General features: G+C 40.3%; 1 protein-coding gene across 4 annotated transcripts in view; it reads left to right on the forward strand.

The window, feature by feature from the left end:
- LRCH1 (leucine rich repeats and calponin homology domain containing 1) overlaps nucleotides 1–24,357 on the forward strand; it is a 198,208-nt gene that overhangs the window by 112,504 nt on the left and 61,347 nt on the right. For all 4 annotated transcript variants that reach the window (XM_081047090.1, XM_081047088.1, XM_081047087.1 and 1 more), the window contains exons 3-4: nucleotides 10,364–10,490; nucleotides 21,406–21,511. In XM_081047090.1, coding sequence (XP_080903216.1) covers nucleotides 10,364–10,490; nucleotides 21,406–21,511 — 233 coding nt within the window. The remainder of the gene's footprint in view (nucleotides 1–10,363; nucleotides 10,491–21,405; nucleotides 21,512–24,357) is intronic.

The raw sequence follows: 24,357 nt of genomic DNA on the forward strand, positions 1-24,357 counted from the left end.
TCAAGAATAAATATAAATTCTGTGGTTCCTTATCTCGAAATATTCAAGGGGTTGGGTGTTTCAGAAACAAAAGGTGTGGTTGTGACAAGAGCAGTTTGTTCTGTAAGGCAAAAGGTTTAGTCACTTTTAGAGTTGGATATATGGACCTGTGTTATCTGTCAGTCTTATCTACTTTGACCTCATGAAATCATTCAGTGTTTTCTGGTACTCCATCTGGCAACTGGTAAGCCATAGCAAAAAGGAATGAAAAAATAATTTAAGAAAACGGATGCATCCTACTGAGAGATTAATTCATCTTTTCATGAATAGAGAGTAATAGATCAGGAGAAAACCACCTGCCAGACTCCATAGGAGAAAAAAAATAGTATTTATTTCTAACCTCGTGGATGCCATTGGATCAATGAAGGAGTAAGTAGAATGCCATTTCCCCAAAATATATTCTATGGAAGAGTATTCTGTTGGATGTTAACAGATATGCTTTAAAAAAAAAAGTTCATGTATTGTGCTAATCAGTAGTGTGACTCTCCAAGCAACACGTAACTCTTCTCCTCCTCCTTCTCCTTTTTCTTCTTTTTTTTTTGAGGCCTACCTATTACCATATCCTACAGTAGTGTTTTTCAGAACACCACTTCGTAAACACTGATTTTGAAGAATGTGTATCATCCAAAGAATCCTCCAGGAACTGACCTCAGGTCTGAAACAGCATAAGGATGAAAAGTAAACCCCTTCATGATGTCATATTCAGAGGGCAAGTAATCTTATGGACTGAATGTAGTGAAAGATAAGCTGAAATATAAGTAGAAAACAGAAGGCCCAGGAAAACACTGAAGCATAAAGCGTATTGCACAGAGCTGCCATTCGGTCTGATTTATTCTTGATTTATCATCTTTTAAATGTATATTTGTTTATTACTTATCCATCAATTACAATATGTAATTTATTTTGAGAAAAAAATAAGTATTGAAAAATACAAAGAATATATCAATCGCTCACCAGTAGTCTGATTTAACATTTGTTAATTTTGTGACATTTGCCTGTTTTTTTGTTTTTTTTTTTCTCCCCATCTCCTTTCTTTACAGAATTGAACTTTTCTTGGAGGGTATGGGAGGATTTTTTTCAGACTTCCTGAAGCTTCATATCATATAATGAGGAAAAAAAGATCTTTGACCAAAAGTCTAAAAGCAGCTGAAAGAGTCTTTAAACTAAATTGTCTGAACTGAGATTTCATTGTTGAAATACAAGAGTCCCTATGGTAAAATGAATCACCTATTAAAGCTTAATTCTTTAAAAAAGGGAAAATAATGACTCTCGTACAAATATAAAATGAACATATGTCAAAGGTTGTATTTAACTCATTAATTAATGAAGTTACCAGTCTGGTGTTATAACCTGTTTAAAGGAGTCTCTCTCTTTCTCTCTGTGTCTCTGTGTCTGTGTCTGTCTGTCTCTCTCTCTGTCTCTCTCTCTCTCTGTCTCTCTCGCTCTCGCTCTCGCTCTCGCTCTCAATCTCTCTCTCAGGCTTGCTGAAATGAATTTACAAATAGGTGCAAAACTGATCAATATCCAGGGGGCAATAATCATTTTTAGGTCTCCTGCACTCATCACAATTGAGTGCAAAAATGATTTTTATTACTATCAGTTTTCTACAATTCACAGGGTTGTAAAATAAGTCAAAGACAGTGAAAAGCAGAGATAACCTGGAAGGGTGTGCTAGATAAGACCCCCAGCAATAGTTTTGCCCATTTCGAAATCATTTACAATCTTCCCTGATACACCAAATGGTTTAATTTATATCATTGCATGCAAGAATTGTGCAGTTTTATGAAATAATTGCATGGGACCATACATAGAAGAAAAAAATAAGCAGTGGTATTCAATGTGAAAACTCCTTCCGGATCCTGTGTCCTAAAGACTCTGAGAGGCTGTGTGTGTAGGTAGGTGGTGAGGGGAGGACTGAGAAGTAGTGGGTGTGGTCTGAGGTCAGCACCTTTCCTTTTGTTTGGCCAATAATTTGGACAGGTTGATCTTCAGGGAATTTTATAATAGTAAACTGTTACGAGGGGTGGCCTTTCTCATACATAAGTCCCAGTGAGAGACCATTGTAACCTCAGTAGCAGGAGGAAAGAACAGCCTGGGATCATCAGCAGAGGCAAACTGAGCATTTGACAGTAGCACCCAAAGTCTGCAGACACTTTGTGGGGACAGTCTCAGAGAGCAGTTTGCAGGCTCGACCTCACATGGAAAGGTGCTGGCTCGGGTAGCAGATGGCTCTCAGCTGGGGCTGGGTGGCCATCAGCTGTTACCGGTTAGCCATTAGCCACTAATATAACTGCCATGGCCAAACTGGCAAGGGAGTTAGTTGGTTGGTTAGCAGAGAAGCAGATGGCAGATTGCGGCTGCTGCTTTCTGTGTCTCCAACCCAGCCGCCAGCAAGAGTATAGTGGTATGAAACCCCTATCTATGGCTCCGAGGGTGTTCCTTTTTGGCCTCATCATATTCTGTGTCCACCCGCTGAGAGCGGGGCCAGAGTCCCTGCATGACACACCTGTGTACAGTTACTAACATGAGCCTGGAATCCTCCTTTCCCCTTACATGATAAGATCCATAAAGGAAATCTCTTTCTTTATTCAAGAGTCACTAATTTTTTATCTCAAATTTGAGAAATCCGGGAGGAAACATCTGTTGCTACACTTTAAAACATATATGACCAATATTCAAGTAGAAAGTAGGTGATACCAGCTCAGAGAGATGTTGCCTAATTTTGTTAGGGGTTAAGTTTTAGGCTTCATACACGTTTCATACTTTCTCAAAGCGTAGAGACTAGATTTTTGAGTAGACTGTGCTGCACTCAGTAACTATAGAAAATAAATTGGCTTCCTTTCAGCATTTGATACCATAGGACCTTCCTTCCTTGGCTTTGGTCACACTTTCCTACTCTTCTGTTTCTTGTCTATTCCAGTGCCTAGAAGTTCTTTATCTTCCCACACCTTAATGTTGAATCCCCCAAAGCTCAGCCTTTGGTTCTTAAATCTTCTCTTGCAGACGTCATGCCTCATGTGTCTCAAATATACTCTCCATTCCTTTGTCTCACTTGAGCACTATGCCTCATTGTCCCAGTTGCCTAAAGTTCAGTTTCTCTTCATTGCCTATTGATGCCTCAAAATTCAACATGTGCTAAACTAAGCCCATTTTCTTCCACAAATCAGGGTATCTTAGGTCCCTGTCCCTGTCCGTGCTTCTACTGTTTTTCTCCAGTACCTCAATTTGGAATCTCAGAAATGATCTTTGACCCCTTTTTCCATCCCTTTTTCTATAAACCAATCATTGAACTAACTACCTGTCTAGTGTTTCATTGCCTCCTGTTTGGAATTCGGTGCCCTCCTGCTGGTTTCCTCGCTTACCTTCCCTTTTTATTCCAAGGTAAATGAGAAGAGCCTGTGTTGTGTTGAGGGAAGATCAAAGACTTTGATCCGAAGCTTGACCCATCTGGTTTTAAACCTTAACACAGTGTGACTCACTACCCTGTTTCCCCGAAAATAAGACCTAGCCAGACAATCAGCTTTAATGCATCTTTTGGAGCAAAAATTAATATAAGACCCGGTATAATATATCATATTATATTATTATAATATATCATATCATATCATCATATCATATCATATCATATATCATATCATATTAAAGACCCGGTCTTAGATTATAGTAATCTAAGACAGGGTCTTACATTAATTTTTGCTCCAAAAGATACATTAGAGCTGATTGTTCAGCTAGGTCTTATTTTGCGGGAAACACAGTAGCTAGGCAACTTGGAGCCAGTTATTTAAATTCTCTGAACACTATCAGTTTTTGTGGCTGAAAAGTAGGGGGTTTAATGCTTACGTTACAGGATTGTTGTGAATATAAATAAAATAATAGTTGTTTAATTGCCAAGCACAGTGCCTTATATGTAATAACTACCCAAGAAATGTTTGTTGAATTTGTTGAATCAAGTTTTGTGGTATGTCATAATATATTACAATATGGGTTAAGAAAAATGAAGTCCTGGTATTTGAGCAAAGTAAGTGGATTTTATAGTACTGTTAGTAAAGAGGATATGCTACTTATTTGTAAAGGTATTAGAGCAGTTAAGTGGAACTGGGTTATCAGTGGCTGTCAAGTTACATGATAGAAGCTCTAAGAAGGCTCATTTCCTGGGAAGGATATGTGGGATAGAGACATATATTCATGCATGCCAATCTACATTACACATTAAAAAATTCTTAGAAATAGATGGAGAGGCACATGTCTTCAAATGGTGAACAATAATGTTCAGGCATCTTGATTTTTACTACATGTTTTTCATTAATTTAGTGTCCCTGGGTAAAAGCCTGTTCTTTTGAGTCAGTATCAATGTCCCTTTCTTTTTTTGTGTGGAAAAAAATGTTAAAGCAAAAAAATATATAAATTTGTGACTGGTGGAGTGGCATGGGAGGAGAAGGCAGGTAAGTGGGTGTAGCTTTCTGATAACAGCAAGCTAGAGTCTATTTGACCTGGGGCATGGCTCCAAAAAGTGGGGGAATTATTTTCAGTGCTAATACATCTTTCCTGTCCATTTAATGATGGTTTTCCTATGAGGCAGCAACTATGTTTTGCACAGTGGTATTTTTCAGGACACAGGGCTTGGGCCTCTACAGTCTTTAATAATTAAAACCCCAAATCTACATTGTTGCCTCAGAAGCAACAATGGTTTGGCAAGTTAATATTCTTGCTAGTATTGAATATTGAGTTCTCTTTGAACATCCAACACTTTCTTGTTTTTAATCATTTACCTCCATTTTAGAATGAAGGAAGAGCATAATAAATACTATAGAGGAAATTGAAAGTAACAGTTTTTAGAGTCTTATCCTTTTAGAATTGAAAAGCTCTTAGAAAAAAGGAGAGGGAATAACCAAGAAGGGGCGAGTTATCAATAACTGCACTTTGAAATCTAATTACAGACATTGGTAGTGGTGGCTGCTGACCCTTAAGGGGGTGAAGAAATAGAATATTTTAAGAAAGGATTTATTTATACTCGAGAGGAGACTGATAGGCTGTGACTGTGGGAAAGCAGTTCAGTTGCAATAGCCAAATATGGTGCAGGTATGCGCAGTGAAAATGCGGTTACATGGCCCGTGCAGCAGCCAGCAGTATCCTGAGTTCTGGGCTGCTGGACACACTCATTTTATGCTTCTTGTTTTTCTCTCAGTTCTCTTTTCGAAAGCTGACCCTTTACCTTCTCAAAACATGGCCTTTACGTCTATGTGAAATGGATTGGTATAGTGTTCAAGAACTGGTTCAACATTCAGTTGGAATGATGATTCTGTGTTTTCTAGTTTTGAAACATTTTAAGTTTCCAAATGACCGAAATGACAGCATAACTGCTTTCTGAGTTAGATTTAAACGTAGACTCCCAGATTTTATGCATATATATAATCTCATTCAAGATTAATAATGTGTAAAATATTATTAACACTATGTTTTATCATTTTTATATTTACAAAATTAAAGCTGACCAGAATATCACCAGGCAACTTAAAGCAATGTTCTCACTGTTGGTAATTGCCTCAGATATATTATAAAGATGGTGGGAACAAAGGGGGAGGACTGGCTTTGAAGGGGAAATAGTCATTAGGGGAAATCAGCGTGAGGCATTTTTACTGTGGTGGGTTTTTCAGAATGGACCAAGCAGGAAAAGGAAATGGTTCTCTATGGATATTGTTCACTGTTGTGTGTACATGAAGACAATGAACAGTCAGGTGTCATATGAAAAACAGAAAAAAGTTAATGCCTTTAATGAAAGGTGAACAGGGTATGCAAAAAGAACATAAAAACACAGTTAGGGGAGGTATCCTGTGAAAAGGAAACGTACTTGGCTATAGTAATAATTGCTGTTCACTGTAGGTCACGTGCCATGCACAGACAATGCTAGTCAAACAAACAATAACTATAAGTAATGCATCCTTGTTCCTTCCTCTCCCTCGCTGAGACTCACATAGGGTGAGCCACCAGAGGGGTGCCCACACCGGGAAACCTGCCCTGCTTTCTCTGTGGCAGTTCAGATGCATGCTGTGACATTTGCTTCATGGATGTGTGATGGTTAATGATTTCACGTCATTATTTCTGTTATTCTTTGGAAACCAAATAATAAATGGAGATGGTGATCCCTAAGGAGTCATGATTTCCCAGAGAAATGGTGGGATCCTGGAATTAGAGAAGATGGGAGAGAAAAAGCCATGCATGTGATTATATGTTCCAGTCTTGGTTCATCAGATTGGAAATAGTTACATGGTTTGTTTTGGCCTGAAATGTTATAGCCTCGTTCTCCTCAGCATGCCTTAGAGTAATCGTCTTTATTTTTGATTGATATGTTTCCAACAAATTGAATCTGAAACTATTTTCTAAAAGTGACTGAAATTTTAGCAATTAGGAAATAAAATAACTAAAACCTACCTAAGCACACATGTGCTGTTTTTGGTCACCTCCCCAATACTTTGCTACATTAGTGGATGGGTTTGGTTTAATCTTTACATATGGAGTTAGTGTTGGGCTAATAAGCACTTCTGCATCCATAATCTTATGTATCATGTTAGGTAGGTATTTTCCATGTTTTGTGGATGACAAAGCTAGAGAAGTAAAATGACTTACCTAAAGTCATACATATAGGTGATTTGTGGCAGATTTGAAACCAGGTCTTCTAATTCCACAGTTGGTGACCCTTTTACCAATTGAGTAAAGGTGAATCTGTTATAGAAATATTGTTATAAATTATTTTCTGTCAAGTGAGTTCTATGTTCCATTATTACGTGAACCCATACACACAGAGAGGGTATATTCCAGCAGAATATAAAATACATATGCTCAGATAATAAAATCACATGTAAGAATATAGCATGTCTTTATCATCACATACGTTAAGGAAGTAATTCCTGATAAACCAATAATAAATTATCTCAAATACTAAGTCTGAAAACATGGATATTAAATAAGTGCCATAGTCAAAATACGTTAAAATAAGACTTTCTACACGTAAAACCATACTGTAGTGACTTGGTTTGTGAATTCTTGAAGAATTATGTTAAGTGAGTGATAGTGGTACTTGAAACTAAGAGAAATTTATCCTGCAAACTTCTCGTAGGCTATCAAAAATGTTCATACTAAGTTGAGTTGCCTTGTTTCAGTTTGGAATGAGGAAACAGACAAATCTAGTAGGGAGTCATTCAGTTGAGAAAGATGGAAGACAAGCCTTCGCAATAACCATGGACTGGTAAAAGCCTGCTGCCTTTCTCCCCTCCTCCTTCCTCCTCACTGCCTCCTCTACCCAGACTGGAAGGAAGATGACAGGAGATGCTGGGTGGGCTCAGCTCTGTGATGGCAGGAAGTCCCAGGCCACCATGACCGAATCGGTGATTTCTGCTTTTGTAATGAGTGACTTAAAATTTTTTCATATAAAAATTTTGCTTTCAGATGTGGCTCACAGGCTAGATGTGAAGATAAATGTTGGCCATTACCTTATCAGACACTATATGGCCTTATTTTTAAACATCCTTTTCTGCAAAGGGCCTGTTTCTAGCACAGAGGCCCGCAGAGAGACAAGTGGGGGGTCGGATAGTGAATTGCAGCCTGAGGCACTTATTTGCTTGAGAAAAATTGTTGCCAGATGAGTGGTTTCAAAAAGCCAGGCTGCTGATGTGGGTAGAGGATTAAAAGGAACACAGTTTCTTCTCTCCTTTATAAATATTTGCTGCAGAGCTAATGGGTTTTTGTGTGCACGTGTATCTCCTTTTTCTATTGGGGAAATTACAAGTAATACAGGAAGATCTTGTGCTAAAATATATAAAGGAGAGGCTGAAGGAACAGATGGATGAAGTAGGAGAAATGTGCCCCAGGTCTATGGCATGTTGTATTATGACTGAAGTCTCGGTATTTTATTATATTTGTCTATTGGTGATTAACTACAGTGTAAATAGAGGAATGTGTGGGGTATAAATAAGTAGCTATTCCATCAGCAGCTTTTAGCCTAAATAGCATTAATCCCCATCAAAGAAACCATAAATGATTTCAGAAGCTTAAATTTTATTTTATTTTGAATTAGTGCCCATTCTGGAAGAATTCCAATAAGACTAATCCCATGCAGTCTCAGATACTTTTGCTGCTGAATGAGTGGAGCCTTCATTGCATTGCTTAAATGGTATAATAAATGGCTCTCCCAATTTAGTATCTGCAAATCTGATTAGATGCCTACATTCGGGTACGGGAACTTGGAATAGTTTAAATCAGACTTTCCAAGAAAAGAAACTTAGGAAAGATCTCCAACTATGATTGTTAACTATGTGGAAAATAGGAATGTAGAAATTTCTGAACATACTTAGATCTTTCTTTGTTGCCATTACCCTCTCTTCAAAAGGAAGTTTAGTATGGCTCCAAAATAATAAAATTGCCTTATTAACCCATCCTCACTTTATGAACTAACATATTAATAAGTGTTTTGTAACGGCAAATTACATCCCAAATTATTTACTTGCCACCTTTTGATAAACTGAGTTCTCTTTTCAGGAGGTAGTGTCTTTGAAGAAAGCTCTCCCAGCAGGGTACCTCCTCCTCCAGCCAGAAGAGCCCCCCTGGGCTCCTGTGTGGGAGACAGGGCACAAGAGGTGTGTGAGAGCACAGAAAGCCAGACTGCTAGCCTGGTTGCTCCTGACACTGCCCCAGAGATAAGCAGAGAATGCCAGGCCTAGCCTATCACCCTTATTCTCTCCTGTCACCCTAACCAGGAGGGACTGAAGAGTCAGCTGGTCCTTCTAGTGCTAGGAACCCCATACCACCCTCAGTTTCCTCCCCACTCTGCTGGATCCTATTAGAGAAAACTCTCTCCTCCTGCTACTTTCTGGAAATAACTTTCTTTGCAGATCTGGGTAATGCATGGCTGTTTCTTTTCCTTCTAAAACCTCGTTACCTGGGCGTTGGAGATCTGCAGCAGGAGAGACATCAGGGTGGTTACAGGGGAGCACCCACATTGGAAAGGTTCTTTCAAGAACACAACACCTGCTTTTTCTGAGTCCACCTGCTAGAGATGCCCTTTGGCTGACCATATTCCTGCCCCCTCACATGGACAGTGAAGGAGTTAAACCTTTAATGGATATATAAAGCACAGATCAGAAGTGTACATCTCAGTGAATTTTTACAAATAGAAGCACCCACGTAACAAGTATCCAGATGAAGTTTATCTTTTTCTAATACTTATTTCCTAGTTATAAAAACATTTTGTAGTAATTTTGGAAAAGTCAATAAAATGTAATAAAGAAGATAAAATCTACTCATTGTATCTACTCCCTTCAAAATGACCACTGGTAACATTTTTGTGGTTCCAGTTTGTCTGTCTGTCCTGCCATAAATATATGCACCCAGTACTGCAACCTGTGAAGCTTCCTGCATGTTTGCACATACACACAGAAGTTCCAAATAACTGCAATACCGTGACATATAAATTGTTTAGAAATTTCACTGCCTGGTTGTTGGTTTCATTAGCATAAGGGTGGAGAAAGAAAGGGAAATTGAAAGCCATCGGTTTCCTTACTTGATATCCAGAAAAGGGCTCCTTGTGAAGGAAGAGGTTAAATAGTGGCTGACATGTACATGTGGATGATTCATAGGTTTCATTTATTCAATATTTTCCCATCTCTCGGAAAACTCAGCAACGATGATAGAAAGTTAAGAGACTCTGAGTAGAGAACCTCTTCGTGCAGAGCTGAGATGGGACATGGGCTCAGACTTTGCAGGCTGCTCTGTGAAACTGAACCCCTGTAGGCTCCAGCTTCACTCTTGCCAGAAGGCCAACTTTACTTTTGTTTTTGAATTAGTTTTCTCACAGATAACTAGACAGACTTTAACCACCGTGAGTCAAAACGTTGGAAATCGGCCAGTGGTTTTGTGAGTTGCAGGAAAATTATTTCCCCGTGACTACAGTGGAGGAGATGATGCCTTCATCTGCTGGTTGCCTTGGTCCTCTTGGAGTTTCTTACTCACGTTGCCAGGCAAAGGACAGTTGGTACCAGCTTCCTGTTGCTGTTGGTGGTACAGGGTAGTTGCCCATCTGTCTCCTGGCTGGCCGTAGTCTCAGCTTCTACAGGAGTCCCTTGTGCTGGGAAAATTGTTACCCTCAGAACTCTCTTTTTGTAAAATATCTTTTCTTATACACTTGGGATTTGAGTTATGATCTATACAGAAACTTTATTGAATTTTTATGTTTGTAAAATGTCTTCGCAGTCCACTCCTTTCTCCTTGCTTGTTAAACACATGTTCACAAATGGTATGTATGTTTACACGTGTTCTTGTATTGTCTTTGCAGTCGAAATCAGCTGTCTGCCCTGCCTGCCTGCCTGTGTGGTCTGCCTCTCAAAGTCTTAATTGCAAGTAACAACAAGCTTGGATCACTACCAGAAGAGATAGGTCAGCTCAAACAATTAATGGAGTTGGTATGTTACTGATTTTTAAGATGCTCTTTTTTTGTTTGTTTACTAATCATAGCCTATTGCAGTTGTCAGAAAAGACTTTTTCCTACAGTTGGATGCGGAGGAGTCTGTGTTGTTGGAGAGACATATATGATAAAAAAACATTAAGTAGGGAGAGGAGCAGTCTTGGTTGCTGTGAAAGACACAGTTCCTGGAATTTGTAGGTTTCCCATAGTTTACACTCCCTGCATTTCACAGGATTTACAGCTCCTGAAGTTTACAGGTTATCATACAGTAGTTAGATCGTTGTTTTTTTTTTTTCATATTGGCTATAAGTTTATAATAAATTATGGATACACTGGAAAAATAGCCTACCAATGAGTTAGTAGGCCCCGCTTTATGAATTAAGTCACACGAAAGAAAGAACAGGGTGCTCTGATTCTAGAAGTATTTGAGAAACCATGCCCCAAATTAATGTAACTTTAAAATGTGACCATATCCCCAGGGATGAAAAAAGAAGAACAAGTTATAGATGGGCAGAGATGGGTTGTGAGTGTGTGCCTGAGTCTGAGATGCACTGCTGCATTTCAGTTCTGTCACTACTGATTGAATCGCCTTGTTTCTTAAAATGGGAAAGAATGAATCCACTTGCAGAGAGCTAAAATGAGTGAATGTAGTGGTAAGAGTGAGCAATCAGGTCAATACATAACAGTCCTGATTTGTCTTTCAGGCAAGCATTATTTCATAGCGACCTTGTGTCAAGCGCAGAGCTAAATATTGTGATTACAGCTGTGAAAATGACACAGGTGCATGCTTCACGTGGATGCCAAGTCTAGACCACTGATGGCCAGTAACTTCTCTCTTGTGTGGCAACTGCAGTTAAGTTCTGCTGCGTTACTTGGAGCACCTCGGTGAAGGCTTGTGAGGCCTAGGTAGAGTTCTGTGGTCACTTAGTCAGGTCTGTAGTGAGAATTGGCGAGAAGAGTGACAGCACCCATGTCACATATGTATCAACTTTGACTTTCGTACAGAAATGAGTAATTGCTATATAAAAGCATTAGGGCCATAAAAAGTGCCTTTTGCAGGACTTATATAATAGCAGTATCTGAAACCCATTCCAACTCTCTCATACCAAGAGCTGGGATTGGTTATACAGATGTAGGGGTCAGCACGTCACTCAGCATCAGGACCATAAGCGACTAGAACAAGACATTGGAAAGTTGTCAACAACCAAGCCACCGGTTTGTTTTTCTGAGCTTCCTCTGCGTCTGCATACAATGGAGAAGTTGCCTCGCCTACAGATCCCGAGTTTCAATGTCCTCCCAGCTAACGCACTTAGCAGGGACCTACTAGCAATTCTCAGACCTGGCTTCTAAGCGAGAGGCAAGATCTGAACCCGATGTCCTCTCCTGGCTCAGGCAGCAATGCCCAAGAAGTATGTTCATGGGGTGGGGGACGATTGATTCAGTCTTGAGGCCGGGAAACGTTGTAAGGAAAGAGACCTTTGACAGGCTGCTTACATCAGTCTATGTGGGGTTTCCTACATGGAAAAAAGAAGGCACGGACAGGAAGGCCTTCAAGAGAAGAGGGATAATTTGTACAAAGACAAGACAGCCCAAGACTACATGGGATACTGGGGGAGTGGGACACAGTTTAACGCTGCTGAGGCTAGGTGGCACGCTGCTGAGGCTAGGTGGCACGCTGCTGAGGCTAGGTGGCACGCTGCTGAGGCTAGGTGGCACGCTGCTGAGGCTAGGTGGAATGGGGCTGGGCACTCCATTGTCCCGGTCACTGCCTTATGCTCAGGCTATCACATCAGCTCCTTCACAGGGCCTTCAGGGACCCTGCGGTGTGGCCCCTGCTTTCCCCTTCAGGTTCACCTCTTTCTCCTGGCTGCTTCACCCTCTTAAATTCCAACTTTCTAGAGATGCACCTAGTTCATTTTAACTTTTGCCCTTTTGAGCAAATCACTCTTTCTATGTGGAGTGTTTCTTCTTCCTCCTCTCTTGGTCAGTTCATAGCCAAGTTAGATCTTATTTCCTCTGAAAAGCTTTCGCAGATCCTCCCAGCCTGAGGTAGGTGCTCCTACAGCAAGCACCCTATACTTGTCATAAAATTTCCAGAGTCACGTTTGTCATTTTATGTGGTGTTCTCCATGCCAGTTCCTTCCACACCTTGAAAACTGCATAAGGACAGAAACTATATCTTACTTGCTGTTGCATTCCGGTGCCTGGCACATGATAGGCACCTAGAAAGATTTGCTGAATGCTGCCATCAAATGGTGGAAAGTGGGCCATGAATATGGCTTGGGACAGACAGTTCGGATGCCCAAGTACTATGCTGGGTTGAGAGGACTCTCTCTTGGAGTCCAAGTTCAGTGAGCAGGTACCATTTTAACTGGTTCCAGAAAACAAATACAGAATAAGAATGTTTTGGATGAAACTGATAGTTATATGCTTCATTAATGAGTCTGATAAATCACAAAATTCAGGTTTGCTAGAATTTGCATTGGGCCTTGCAAACACAGTATGAATTACAAGTTGTTTTTTTCCACTTCTTGGGCTCCTGTGCCTGGGTGGAACCCGGATGAGGTCAGTCTTTGGGAGCCTTTTGGCAGCCGGAATGTGTTTCTGTCCCACTGCGCCCTGGGCTTAAGCCTACGGCGTGCCATCCGTCAGCTGTGCTGCTAAACTGTGGACCAGCTCATCTGTTAATAGGTAGCACAGGTGCCAAGCCCTGGAGCCAGCCCCACGCCAGAGCAGGGCTTTCCTCAAATACCCTTGTCAGCTGCTGGGCTGGCGGAAGAAGTAGGACAGCACTGTCTCCAGCCTTGGGACACACGAGCTGCTGGGTGGCTGTACACAAGGCCCTGAGCTTTTCTTAAGCACCCTGTCTGGAGCCGAACTCTAACAAAAGCTGTGCTGCCTCTCAGTTACAGCACGGTCATTATCTAAGCCATGCGGCTTTTCTCCACTACAGTAACTACTGAATCCTTGAGTTCTAGAATGTTAGGGCCATCCCTATGTAAAAGGCCTAAATGCCTTTTATAAGGCATTTAATCCAAAGTCTTGACATGTTACAAATGACAAACCCCAAGGCAGAGAAATGATGAGCAAGCAATGATGAGCAAGCACTATCCCAACCGTCACCCTGGCGTAGCTAACTTGTTACTTAAGTTGAAACATCCTCACCCAGCACTGTCCAATGGAAAGATAATGCAAGCAGCAAATGTAATTTTAAATTAGTAGCTACACCGGAAAACATATACTCAAATGAAATTAATTTTAATAATATATTTTAACCCAAGATAGTCAAGATATTATTCTGTGAACATGTATATAATAACAAATTAATGAGATATTTTATATTCTATTTTGTACTAAGTCTTTGATGTGCAGTGTGTATGGACACTGACAGTGCCTCATAGGTTGGACTCTCGGGCACATTCCTCGTGCTCAGTAGCCACATGTGGCCACCCTACTGGATGGGGTGGCCTGCGTTCTTTCCACTCTGCTGACACCCGTGTCTAAGCAAGCCTGAAAAAGATTCACTTGTGAAGTTGGCAAAAATTCAGTAAGTTGCCATTATTTCACCACAAAGGGTAAGTGACCTTCCTTAAGGTCACAGACTAAAAAAAGATTAGTTTCCATCCGTTCTTATTTATCTTTCATCTTTTTGCTTAAAAATAGTAGTGTTATTATAGTAACCATGTCAGAGGATTTTTAGCTATCAATTGGAAAAAAAATCTCAGGAGACCCTAAAGTAAGTCTAGAATTGCTTTGGGAGTCTTCTATTTTATGGTTACATAGTAACCATCTCGTTAAAAAATATGGGAACTCCCCAAGCATTCAGAATACCTTAGGTCACCTAAATGCTGATAAAATCTCTCAACTTATTAGGCTCAGCATTGTCTAACTATTCTGGAAGAAATATTCTTAATTTTTTTCACATTAGAATCAGAGTATCCTAAATTGAGTTGTAAACTCTGTTTATTTAAGTAAACTCTGTTTATTTCTGGAGCATTCCAGTGTCACCATTTGCTTACAAAACAAACACAGACATAAACACAAAAACACTTTAGCCATCTACAAGAAAGGAATTGTCTTTTCTAATTTTTGTGATAAATTGGAATTGGAAAAAAAAAATCTTACCTTCTTAAACGTATCACAATTGTCTAAGAATCTTAAAACAAAACGCAGTGCCATTCAGTGATGGGCTTGTCCAGCCATTTAGGTTGTGCAGGGCATATTGAACAGCGGTTGCTCCTCCTTCCATGAAGAAGCCATTAAGAAGCACTACTGAGATGTCCTTTTCTTGAATCCACAAGAGGCCAGGAGAATGTATGTAATCTTAGCTCTGTGGAGCTGGCCCCTCCAGAGTCTTTTCTAATGGGAATGATCTAAAACTTTCTGACCTTCTTGGCCACTTTGAGTTACTTCTGTACGCCTTGTTCCCTCAGAGTTGTAGCCTTTGGACATATTACTTTGTAAATCTGTGTATCTGTGTGTGCTTTCTCTAATGGGAAGAGATAAAGCACTGCCATTTACTGAGCACCTACTACATGCTACATACTCTGCTAGGTACGTGACGTGTAATTTCATATAATCTTGACATTAATCCAATGAGGTGGGTATCATATCTACCTTTTCCAGACAATTTGAGTTTCGGAATTACTTATCCAAAGCTGTGGGGCTACACAGTGGAGGAGCTGAGGGGAAAACCAGGTTTGCCTGATCGAAGTCCATTCCCTTTTCCATAGCACAATGCAGCTGTGCTCATTGGGTCCTCGTGGAGATTATAAGCCTCTCATGGAGAGCAGCCATGACTTCTTTCTTGGTGTTCCTGGGTTCAACTTGTTGTGATTTTCCCATTAAAGTTGTGGCAGGCTGTGAACAGCTGAAAGGGAATCAGATATGTTACAAAAACAGGGTGTGGAACAAATGGGCAGTGTCTGCCTGAAAGTGTCCTCACCGAGGAACCACAGCCAGGAAGGAGGGTCAGCGGACTTCTCTTGTGTTGACTAACTCATTTTACTCACTAAAACCATGTTAACATATTGGAAACATGGTTCTTTTGTTGTCAAATCATGCCTGAAGAATAAGGTATGGTAAATATTTGGTAAGAGACGCTGCATGAAGCCATCCATATGTTATAATTACAGACAGCTAGGAAGACAGATACACCCAGTTAGAACACAGTAAATTCGAGAACATTACAGGGCATTTGCCAAAGGTTTAGGAATTTTCTCATTGGTTTTCTGTGCATGCTGACATGCTGGGGTGCAGAGGTGGTCTATTTCTTGTTTGTTTTTTCTCAGTTCTATCTTCTCCCAAATCATGCAGTGTGTGAAAATCGTGTCTTCCAGCTCCCGCCTGCATGTATGAAAGCTCAATATCATTGATTCAGAAACTTGCTTTTACAACCAAAAAGTTCACAGGGCCTGACTCAAGTAATAACTGATTGGAAGGTACATTTCCTGGTCCTGACTAGACTGGGTCCTGACTATTTTTTATTCTGTTTTCATGCAATGTTTGGTGGTGTGGAGTTTGAATTCAAGGACTGATCATAGACAGGATTTATTGAGCAGATTCTAAGGAAAAATCCCTTTATTATTTTTATGCGTAGCATTCCAATCTCTGAGGTACGTAGTGGAGACGCAAATTCATGTGTCTGCTATTATTATTTATTCATCCATTTGTAGTTTCTGGAGATGCCTCTTAACCTCTCTGGTTTCTGTGGGACAATTGGAAACCCATGACTTGTTCAAGATCCTTCTGTTCCTTTAATTTCTGCCTTTTTTAGGAAGAGCAGTGGGGTGGGGCATGTGTTTATGGGTGTGTGGAAGGGTGTGAGGTAGAGTTTTGTACTGGAAAGAGACACTCAGTAAGTCTTGAGAGATAATGATCTGTCATACTAGAGCTTGCTTGAAAAAGTTGGGAGTTTAAATGAACATACTGATTTTTCTCGATGCCTGTCTACAGGCATTGAGTTTTAGATTGCTAAGAAATCAAAATTGACATTAGCCCTAAGTCACGTACATATGTTTCAACCAAAGCCTGTTCATTATTTTTGAAGTGGTTCATTTTTTTTGAAGTGATTTTCCTAATGTTGGAAGGAATTTAGAATTATTTAATCTCACCTCTTCTTTTTACATATGCACAGAGAGGTTAAGACATTTACCTAAAGTGACCCAGTAATTCATACAAAAGACATTTCCAAAAGAAGGGCATGGTCACGTGATGGGAGCCCAACGGTAATAGTTTACGTTTCCTGTCCAAATATCTGTGTTCCCTTCCCTTAAAAAAAGAGGTATATTTATTACAAAAATACAACTTAAGCAATAGTATAACCACACTGTTTTTTAAAACCTGAGAGTCAGAGCAAGGCAGCTCATGGGAATACCACGTGCAGTTCCGCAGTGTGGCCTGGCCTCACTGGAAATCTCTAACAGAGATAATCTTGGCACAGTATTTATGTTGGTGTTCATTAGAGGTCACACCTTAAAAAGCACTTCTAGTCATTTTCACAACATTAATTTCTGAAAGTGAGCATTACTTGGCATTACCTATTAATAATCCGAGAATTTACTCTGTTTTAAATCCTTATCATTTTTGCATTCTAAAGGTAAATTAACAACTAGCACTTAGTAAACAAAAATGTATTAATCTCCAATGGGCATTTAACACTTCTAGAGACTTTATTGCCTAGAAAGGCTCTAATGAAAAGAGCATCTTCTAAAGTTTTTCTTCTGGTTACTTAAAAGCATGTTGATTAAACCAGTGGAAAATAAGTCATAGTTAAACTTCTCTATTTTGTTTTTATCTAAACGACAAAATTGAACTGGTGATCCATAGAAATTTAAGTTTGAGTATTTATGTTATTGTATAGTAATTAGATTTATTTCTGTGTCAAAAAGAAAGGAATTAGTAAATATTTTTGATATGTTTATGATGATTCTACCTGTATATTTGTAATATTATAACACTAAATATATGGTAGTTTGATTTCAATGAAGCTTGGAATAATTTCTTTTCTCTATGACAAAGCTTAAGGCTAATAGATAATTAAGAAGGAATTTACTTGACTATTCTAAGAAGCCACTGAATCTGGAATTTATGCCTTGGTAAATTCTAATTAATTGCACAAGTGTGAGGCATTAGTATTTTGTTTTGTTTTTTATGTATTTTCCCAAATCTTGTTTTTCTTTAATGAACTTAAAAAAAAAAAAAAAAAAGAAAGCCCTATCTTATCTTGGGATAACCATAGCCAGACATGTTCCAGAGAACCAGGCCCTTCTAGGAATATTGCTTTTACATTTTCTAAACAAAAATATCTTATCCCAAAGCATCTAGACTATTATCTTCTCTTTCCTCCTCCTCATTCCCAGCTAATTAAGCCATAATTACCTAAGGGATTTTATTTTTGTCTTGAAATTCATGACCTCTTAAATTTGACAAGTTCAATCACTGGGAGGGGATAGTTTTACGCAGTTTTATACAATATTGATTATATAATAGAGAAAAGTCCTTATCTCACTTGTATACTAGATCTGTCTGGGCATTTTTTTTTCCTTATTTTGTCAGGACAGGAAGTAACTGACTGCAGTGCAGAGTATTATTAAAGTAACGTGTTTTTTTAAAAATATTTCTCCCCCCTCCAACTCTGATTTAAGCTATTCTCAGTCTAGTTGTGGAGGACGCAGCTCCCTGGCCCATGGGGGAATCGAACCAGCGATTAGGAGGACAGCACTCCAACTGCCTGAGCCACTGGGCCGCCCCTATTAAAACAATTTGACCTTCACTATAGACCTTTCAAAACGTGAATGGACAATTGGATTTTGTGTTTCTAATTGGCTACAGATGTCCTGTCTTGTAAGTCAAAAGGGAAAAAGTTGTTTTTATCACTATGTGACGTTCTTTAAAAAAAAAAGAAAAGAAGAAGTAAATCGGGTAGCCATTTTCCCTACTGGTAAATTAGTATTTAAATATAGCTGAGGGGAGTTGATCTTTGATAAAGCCATTATGTTAGAAATATATGTTGGAAAAATTACCTTATATTTAGAGAAACAGCATGCCCTCAATTCTGGCTAACTGGAGGGTAATGAATAAAGTACAGGATGAATATAGTACACGTGAAAAAATGGGATAACATCGCACGAGATTTCATTCTGTGAATATGCTGCCTAAATATATCTGTTATCTTTTTGCTTCCCTCTCCTTTTTTTTAAAGAGAAGGATGTTTTTAAAATGTGTGTCCTTGACACTTCTTAAAATTGTCAGTGTCACAGTGAAAATCTATGATTCCCATGAACTGCAAAAGGAACTTTCTCATGCTGTCACTCACAGACTTATAAAAATTTATTTTAGTTTTCAGTAATATAAATTCTCTCTAGAGATGGAACATAATTTCCACTAGTTCTTCCCCCACGACCCGCCCTGCAAACATCACCAGTGTGACTTTGCGAGTCCAATAGAATGATTTCATTGTATATATTTCTAGGGCTTACCTGTGTACCATTTGTGTGAGGGCTCTTTTTAAAATACAATGGAATGGTATCTTTGGCTTATTTATAACTTGGTTAAGGCAAAGAAAGATGAAGCTTTCATTGAAAGGATTTGGTTTTCTTCTGTGACTGATCAAATGCCATAGAAATTCAGGGGAAAAAGGCATTCACTTTTCATTTCTCATATATGGAAGAATAGAAAGGTAGAGTAATTTACTGACTCAGTGAGAGGCCAAAAGTGACTGAACAAATCTCTGGACCTCCTAATTTTGTAATTACTTCCTTATACTTTTATGGTTCTGCAAGATGTGCTTGTGGGTTTCTTTCCCTTTAAACACTAGGGATGTTTTTCATAAAATTTTGTGTGACTTTTCTGGGCCAGGAGTGATGCAGCAACAGCCATCTTGGGTGTGATGCCATTGAACACCTAATGATCTTAACCCACCACATACCACACCCCACCCCCACCCCCAGTCAGACAGCTGAGTACAAAAGAGAACAGTGGGCTGATTGCATGGTGTGCCCTCAGCCTTTATAGATTGCGGCTTCATTCCCTTTGGCAGGAGTGATATTATTCCTTTTCACCAAGTGGTATTCATTTAACATCCTCATGACCTTGACAGATTGGCAGCTCATCTGAGGATGTTTAGATGAGATGAGATTAGAGTGCAGAAACCCACTGTGTTCTGTATAGCTCCCGGGTCAGAGGGATTGGTCAATGGTGAGTTTGTCTTATCTGAGTGAATGTGAAACTGGTTTCTGAAATAGGGCTTTGCTGCCTTCTAAAAGGGGGAGTGAAAGAGGGAATTTTTGCAGGTTAAGCAGTGATGTGGAATATTTAAGGACTTGATCTCATTGGAATCATTCATAGCCCAAATACATCTGCGGTTCTGCTATATCAAGAAGGACCTGCAAGAGATTTTGCACATCCTGTGGTCCCAGCCATGAGACTGAATAAACTGCAGTATTGTGGATCATCAACAGCAATGGGCTTTAGAAATTTCATCCAACATCTGTTGATCCGTTCTTTATACCTGGCATTCTGCTCGGCACCAGGAGAATGGAGTGAAGATGTGGTCTCTTCCATCTAGGATCTCACAGGCTTATAGGAGAAGGGAAACATCTGAGTAGATGAATACAGTAACAGCCTATCTGTAGGACCACAAAGGAAAAGAGGTCAGTTCTCCCCGGGTGTTAGATTGGAGTGGGAGAGGTGGCAGAAGCCTTGAGAAAGGTTTTAGGGAAAAGGCAAGGCTTGAATCATGTGGGACAAGAGGACAATACTGGGGGATGACATACCAGGCAGGGAAAGAGCCTGAACAAGTTTTGGGACTGGGGAACAGCTTGGCACACACTGGGAACTGCAAGCAGCAATAACATGGTTTGAGTATGGGAGGCAAGGGAGGTAACTCAGAGAGATGGCACTGGAGAAATAGACCTGAATCGTAGAGCTGGGCTTGCTGCAGATTTTTGGAACTTTACCCTGTAGTTCCTGCGGAGCTGTTGCAAATGTTTAAGCTGGTGAATGACACTGTGTAAATTTTCATTCAGGGAAGGATGCATCTGAGAATGATGTGTGGAAACCAATTTGGCGAGTCTTAAAGTGTCTACCTGAGAGAGAAAGCTGGTCTAGACTAAAGGAATAGCTGAGGAGAGGGGGGTGAAGAGCCGGGCACAGCTACCAGAGCGAAGAGGAAGAGTGGGATCAGGGGAGAAAAGAATACATAAGATTAAAAATGGCCTCCATTTTACATATGTCAAAAGGAGGTTCCAATGGATGATTAATAGACTATTAGCCTTCCAAAGCAAAGACACAATCTGTACACGTCACAGTCTCGCTTATAAAATGCATGTAAAGGTGTTCAGGTGCAAGTTTTCTAGCCCTCCAATAATAACTCCATTTTAAACAAATAATGCATCAAAACAATGCATTGATATTCACACTTTTTCACTGTAAAATGTGAGCGTTTGGTAAGGTAGGATGTGTTCTCATCTATTTAGAGGTTCCATGGGATAGTGGCTGAACAGTGGGCTCATAATTCATTCTGAGTGTTAACTCTGCACTTGAACTTTTCTGAGCCTCACTTTTCTGATCTGTAAACAGTAGGCTAGTCATACTGCCTCATGGGTTTCCTGGGAGAATTAAATAAGATTGAAGCCTATGAAAACTGTAGGCCAAGAGGCTGGCAAAGTAACCACTAAATGCTACCAACGCCCTCCTTTTTTCCTTTTTCCTCTCCTCAGGGAATGTTTAAATCATTGAACTTTCCTTTTCTTCTCTGTGCTAAGCCTTACTTGGCTAGGAACCCAGAGACCAATATGAAAGTCTACCTGTGTAATTGTACTCATATTGAAATTCCTTAAGGAGATTTCACATGATGTGCTTGATTTCCTGGAAAAGGGCATTTATTATTTCTCTCTTTGTTTTTGATATAGGATGTCAGCTGCAACGAGATCACAGCCTTGCCCCAGCAGATAGGTCAATTGAAATCTCTACGAGAACTGAATGTCAGAAGAAATTACCTTAAAGTTTTACCACAAGGTACAAAAGAAAGAGGGAAAAAAATGAGTAAAATGGGAGACTTTTGTTTCTTTGTTTGCTTTTGTGAAGCAGTAGATCAGGTTATGTTTGTATATGCCTACTAATATTAACAATAATTTGAATTTCTCGTGCAGGCAACAGAAAAGTTATATTCAAGTTTTAGTCAACGGGCACAGCAAGAAAACATTCCTCTGTACAAGACTCTGTGTGTGTGTGTGTGTGTGTGTGTGTATTAGTTTGCTCAGGTTCCCATAACAAAGTATCACAGACTGAGTAGCTTAAACAACAGAAATTAATTTTCTCACAATTTGGGAGGCTGAAGTCTGAGGTTAAGGTGTCAACCAGTTTCGTTTCTTCTGAGGCCCCGCTCTTTGGCTGACAGATGGCCATCTTCTCCCTGTGTCTTCATGTCATCTTCCCTCTGTGTCTCTGTAATAATCTCTTCTTAGAAGGACACCAGTCATATTGGATTAGGGACCACTTTAATGACCTCATTTTACGGTAATTACCCCTTTAAAGACCCTACCTCCAAATACAGTCAAATTCTGAAGTCCTGGGGGTTAGGACTCCAACACATGAATTTGAGGGCACAGAAGTCAGCTCATAACAGGAGGAAACATGAATTGGTTTTGGAACACAATGCCTACAGTTTAGTTGACATGCTTCGTCCTGCAGATCTGACTGTCAGGGTTTCTAGTTTGGGGGCTATGGGAGCCCTGGATGGAAACCCCTATGTCCGAGATCTGTTTTTCAGCAGTGGGCACTGCTCCTACTGGGTGATACTTGGACTAATGTCAGTGGTAGTTTTGGTGAATTTCTCAAAGCCTGGAAGCACTGATGGTTCCAGGGCCTCAGCACTGGGACGAAGTGCCACTGACACACAGGAGCGCTGAGTCCCCTCAGAGAGCCCTGGTTTGGAGCCAGACTCGGGCAAAGCCTTCCCTGCAGCTGACTGCTTCCACAGAGTCCCTCTGATACACTGTGTTGGGGTTCAAGTAAAAAGGTATATTTATTCAGAAATGTCGTACCATTAAGAACTTTGACGATCAGCCTTGTAGATGATAGTGGACCTGAATTTCATATTTTGGAATTTTTGTTTGGATCTGAATCGGGAATGAGTTGATAAGCAGAACACTGAATGCTTTCTCCACCCATCCTCTGGTTTTCAAAGATCACATTGATTTCCATCGTTTCCATTTAAGGACACTAGGCATAATTTGATTTCAAACATATATTTTAAAATATAACTCAGAGCAAAAACATATATTTGGAAACAGTTAACATTTGGTTAATCTGACGTTAATGCTGGTATTTGAGAGCTGCCTGATTTTTATTATTCTGTTGCTGCTTTTTGATTTTTGGCTTGAAATGCTTCATTACTTGAGGCAAAACAAATGATGCTTATGAAAGGGAAAGAATTTTATAAAATGTAATGTGCTTTATAGATGGAAGGTTTAAGAATCTGCAATCTTCACATTTCTCAGTATGACTAGGATTTTAAAGAAGCAGAATTAGAAACCATCTCAGCATAAAGGTTTACTTTATTACTTGAGATGACTTGGTATAAAAATATTGATTTTTCATTTTGTCATTGTGCAATCCCATTTTTCAGTGTTTGAAATTATTTTTCTTGGTTTGAGCAAGTACAAAGGGAAAACTCTTAATAACAGTAAATTTACCAGTCAAAACTGCAAAGTTAATGCTATGCTAGCTTCCTCCCACGACCACATCAAAATTACAACTAAACTGCAGAAGAACCATCATTGAGAATCACCTGAAATCTAGTTGAACAGAAGTCCTACAACTAAGGACGTACAGAAGAAGCCAGGTAGACACTGGTAGGAGGGGCAGAGAGCGGAATAAGCTGTTCCCACATCCCATGTGGCAGTTGAGAATCAGGAGGGCTATCTCAGCTCTGGAGGTTCCCCACAGAGGGATGAGGGGTCCCAGGCCCACAGTGGGCTCCCCAGCTATAGTCCTAGGCCATCCTCTTAAAGGACCCGCCTGCAGACTTACTCACTGACGGACTCACTTGCTCTGAGCTCTCTGGGCAGCAGCTTGAAAGCACTAGGGACATGGGGAGGAGCTGAGTTGAAAGGGCTGGAGGAGCAGCTTTCCTTAAGATGGAGGAGCTGGTGGACGCCGTTGTTTCTTTGTTGAGCCCTCTCCACTCCCAGCATACACACCCAGGTGGCTGCCATATCTGAGTCTCCATCAACTTCACTAACATGCATTTGCCCTGATTCCCTGAGACCCTGCCCCACTCAACTTGCAGGTCCACCCAAGCCACTTCCAGTGGCTTTTCTATACAAATGGCCTGTCTTGGCTTATGCTACAGACTTTCCTAAATTTTGTCAAAGGTTGACAGACCTGAAATAAGCAGCATGGCCCGTCCCTCTTGCTAAGCAGCCCTAAGCCCAGAACTAGTGGTAGCCAGCCTCGGTTCCCAGCTTAGCCTCTCCCAGGCACCTCTAAGTGCAGTACGAGTGGAACCATCTGCAGATTACTTTGTACCTCATACCAACTGACCCCGGGTAGGGCCTAGGCAGTGGCTAACCTTGGCCTATAACAGAGCCCCTCCCAAAAGGCCCCAGAACCAACAAACCCACTGGCCAGCTTCAGACCATACCAGAGCACCACCCAACCACCTCCACAAATGACACACCCAAAGGACAGCTTGGGCAGGCTCCAGAGCCCTGCTAAAGCGAATCCTGTGCTGTAGGGTCAGCCTCTGCATAACAGCTCCTCCACTGTAGTCATAGCCAGTCCTCACAACTAATCAGCCTGAGGGTCAGTCCCTCCTATTGATGTGCAAACAGCAACCAAGTCTCAACCACAACAGGAGG

Source organism: Rhinolophus hipposideros (genome assembly GCF_964194185.1).
Source record: "Rhinolophus hipposideros genome assembly, chromosome: 4".
Taxonomy (NCBI): domain Eukaryota; kingdom Metazoa; phylum Chordata; class Mammalia; order Chiroptera; family Rhinolophidae; genus Rhinolophus; species Rhinolophus hipposideros.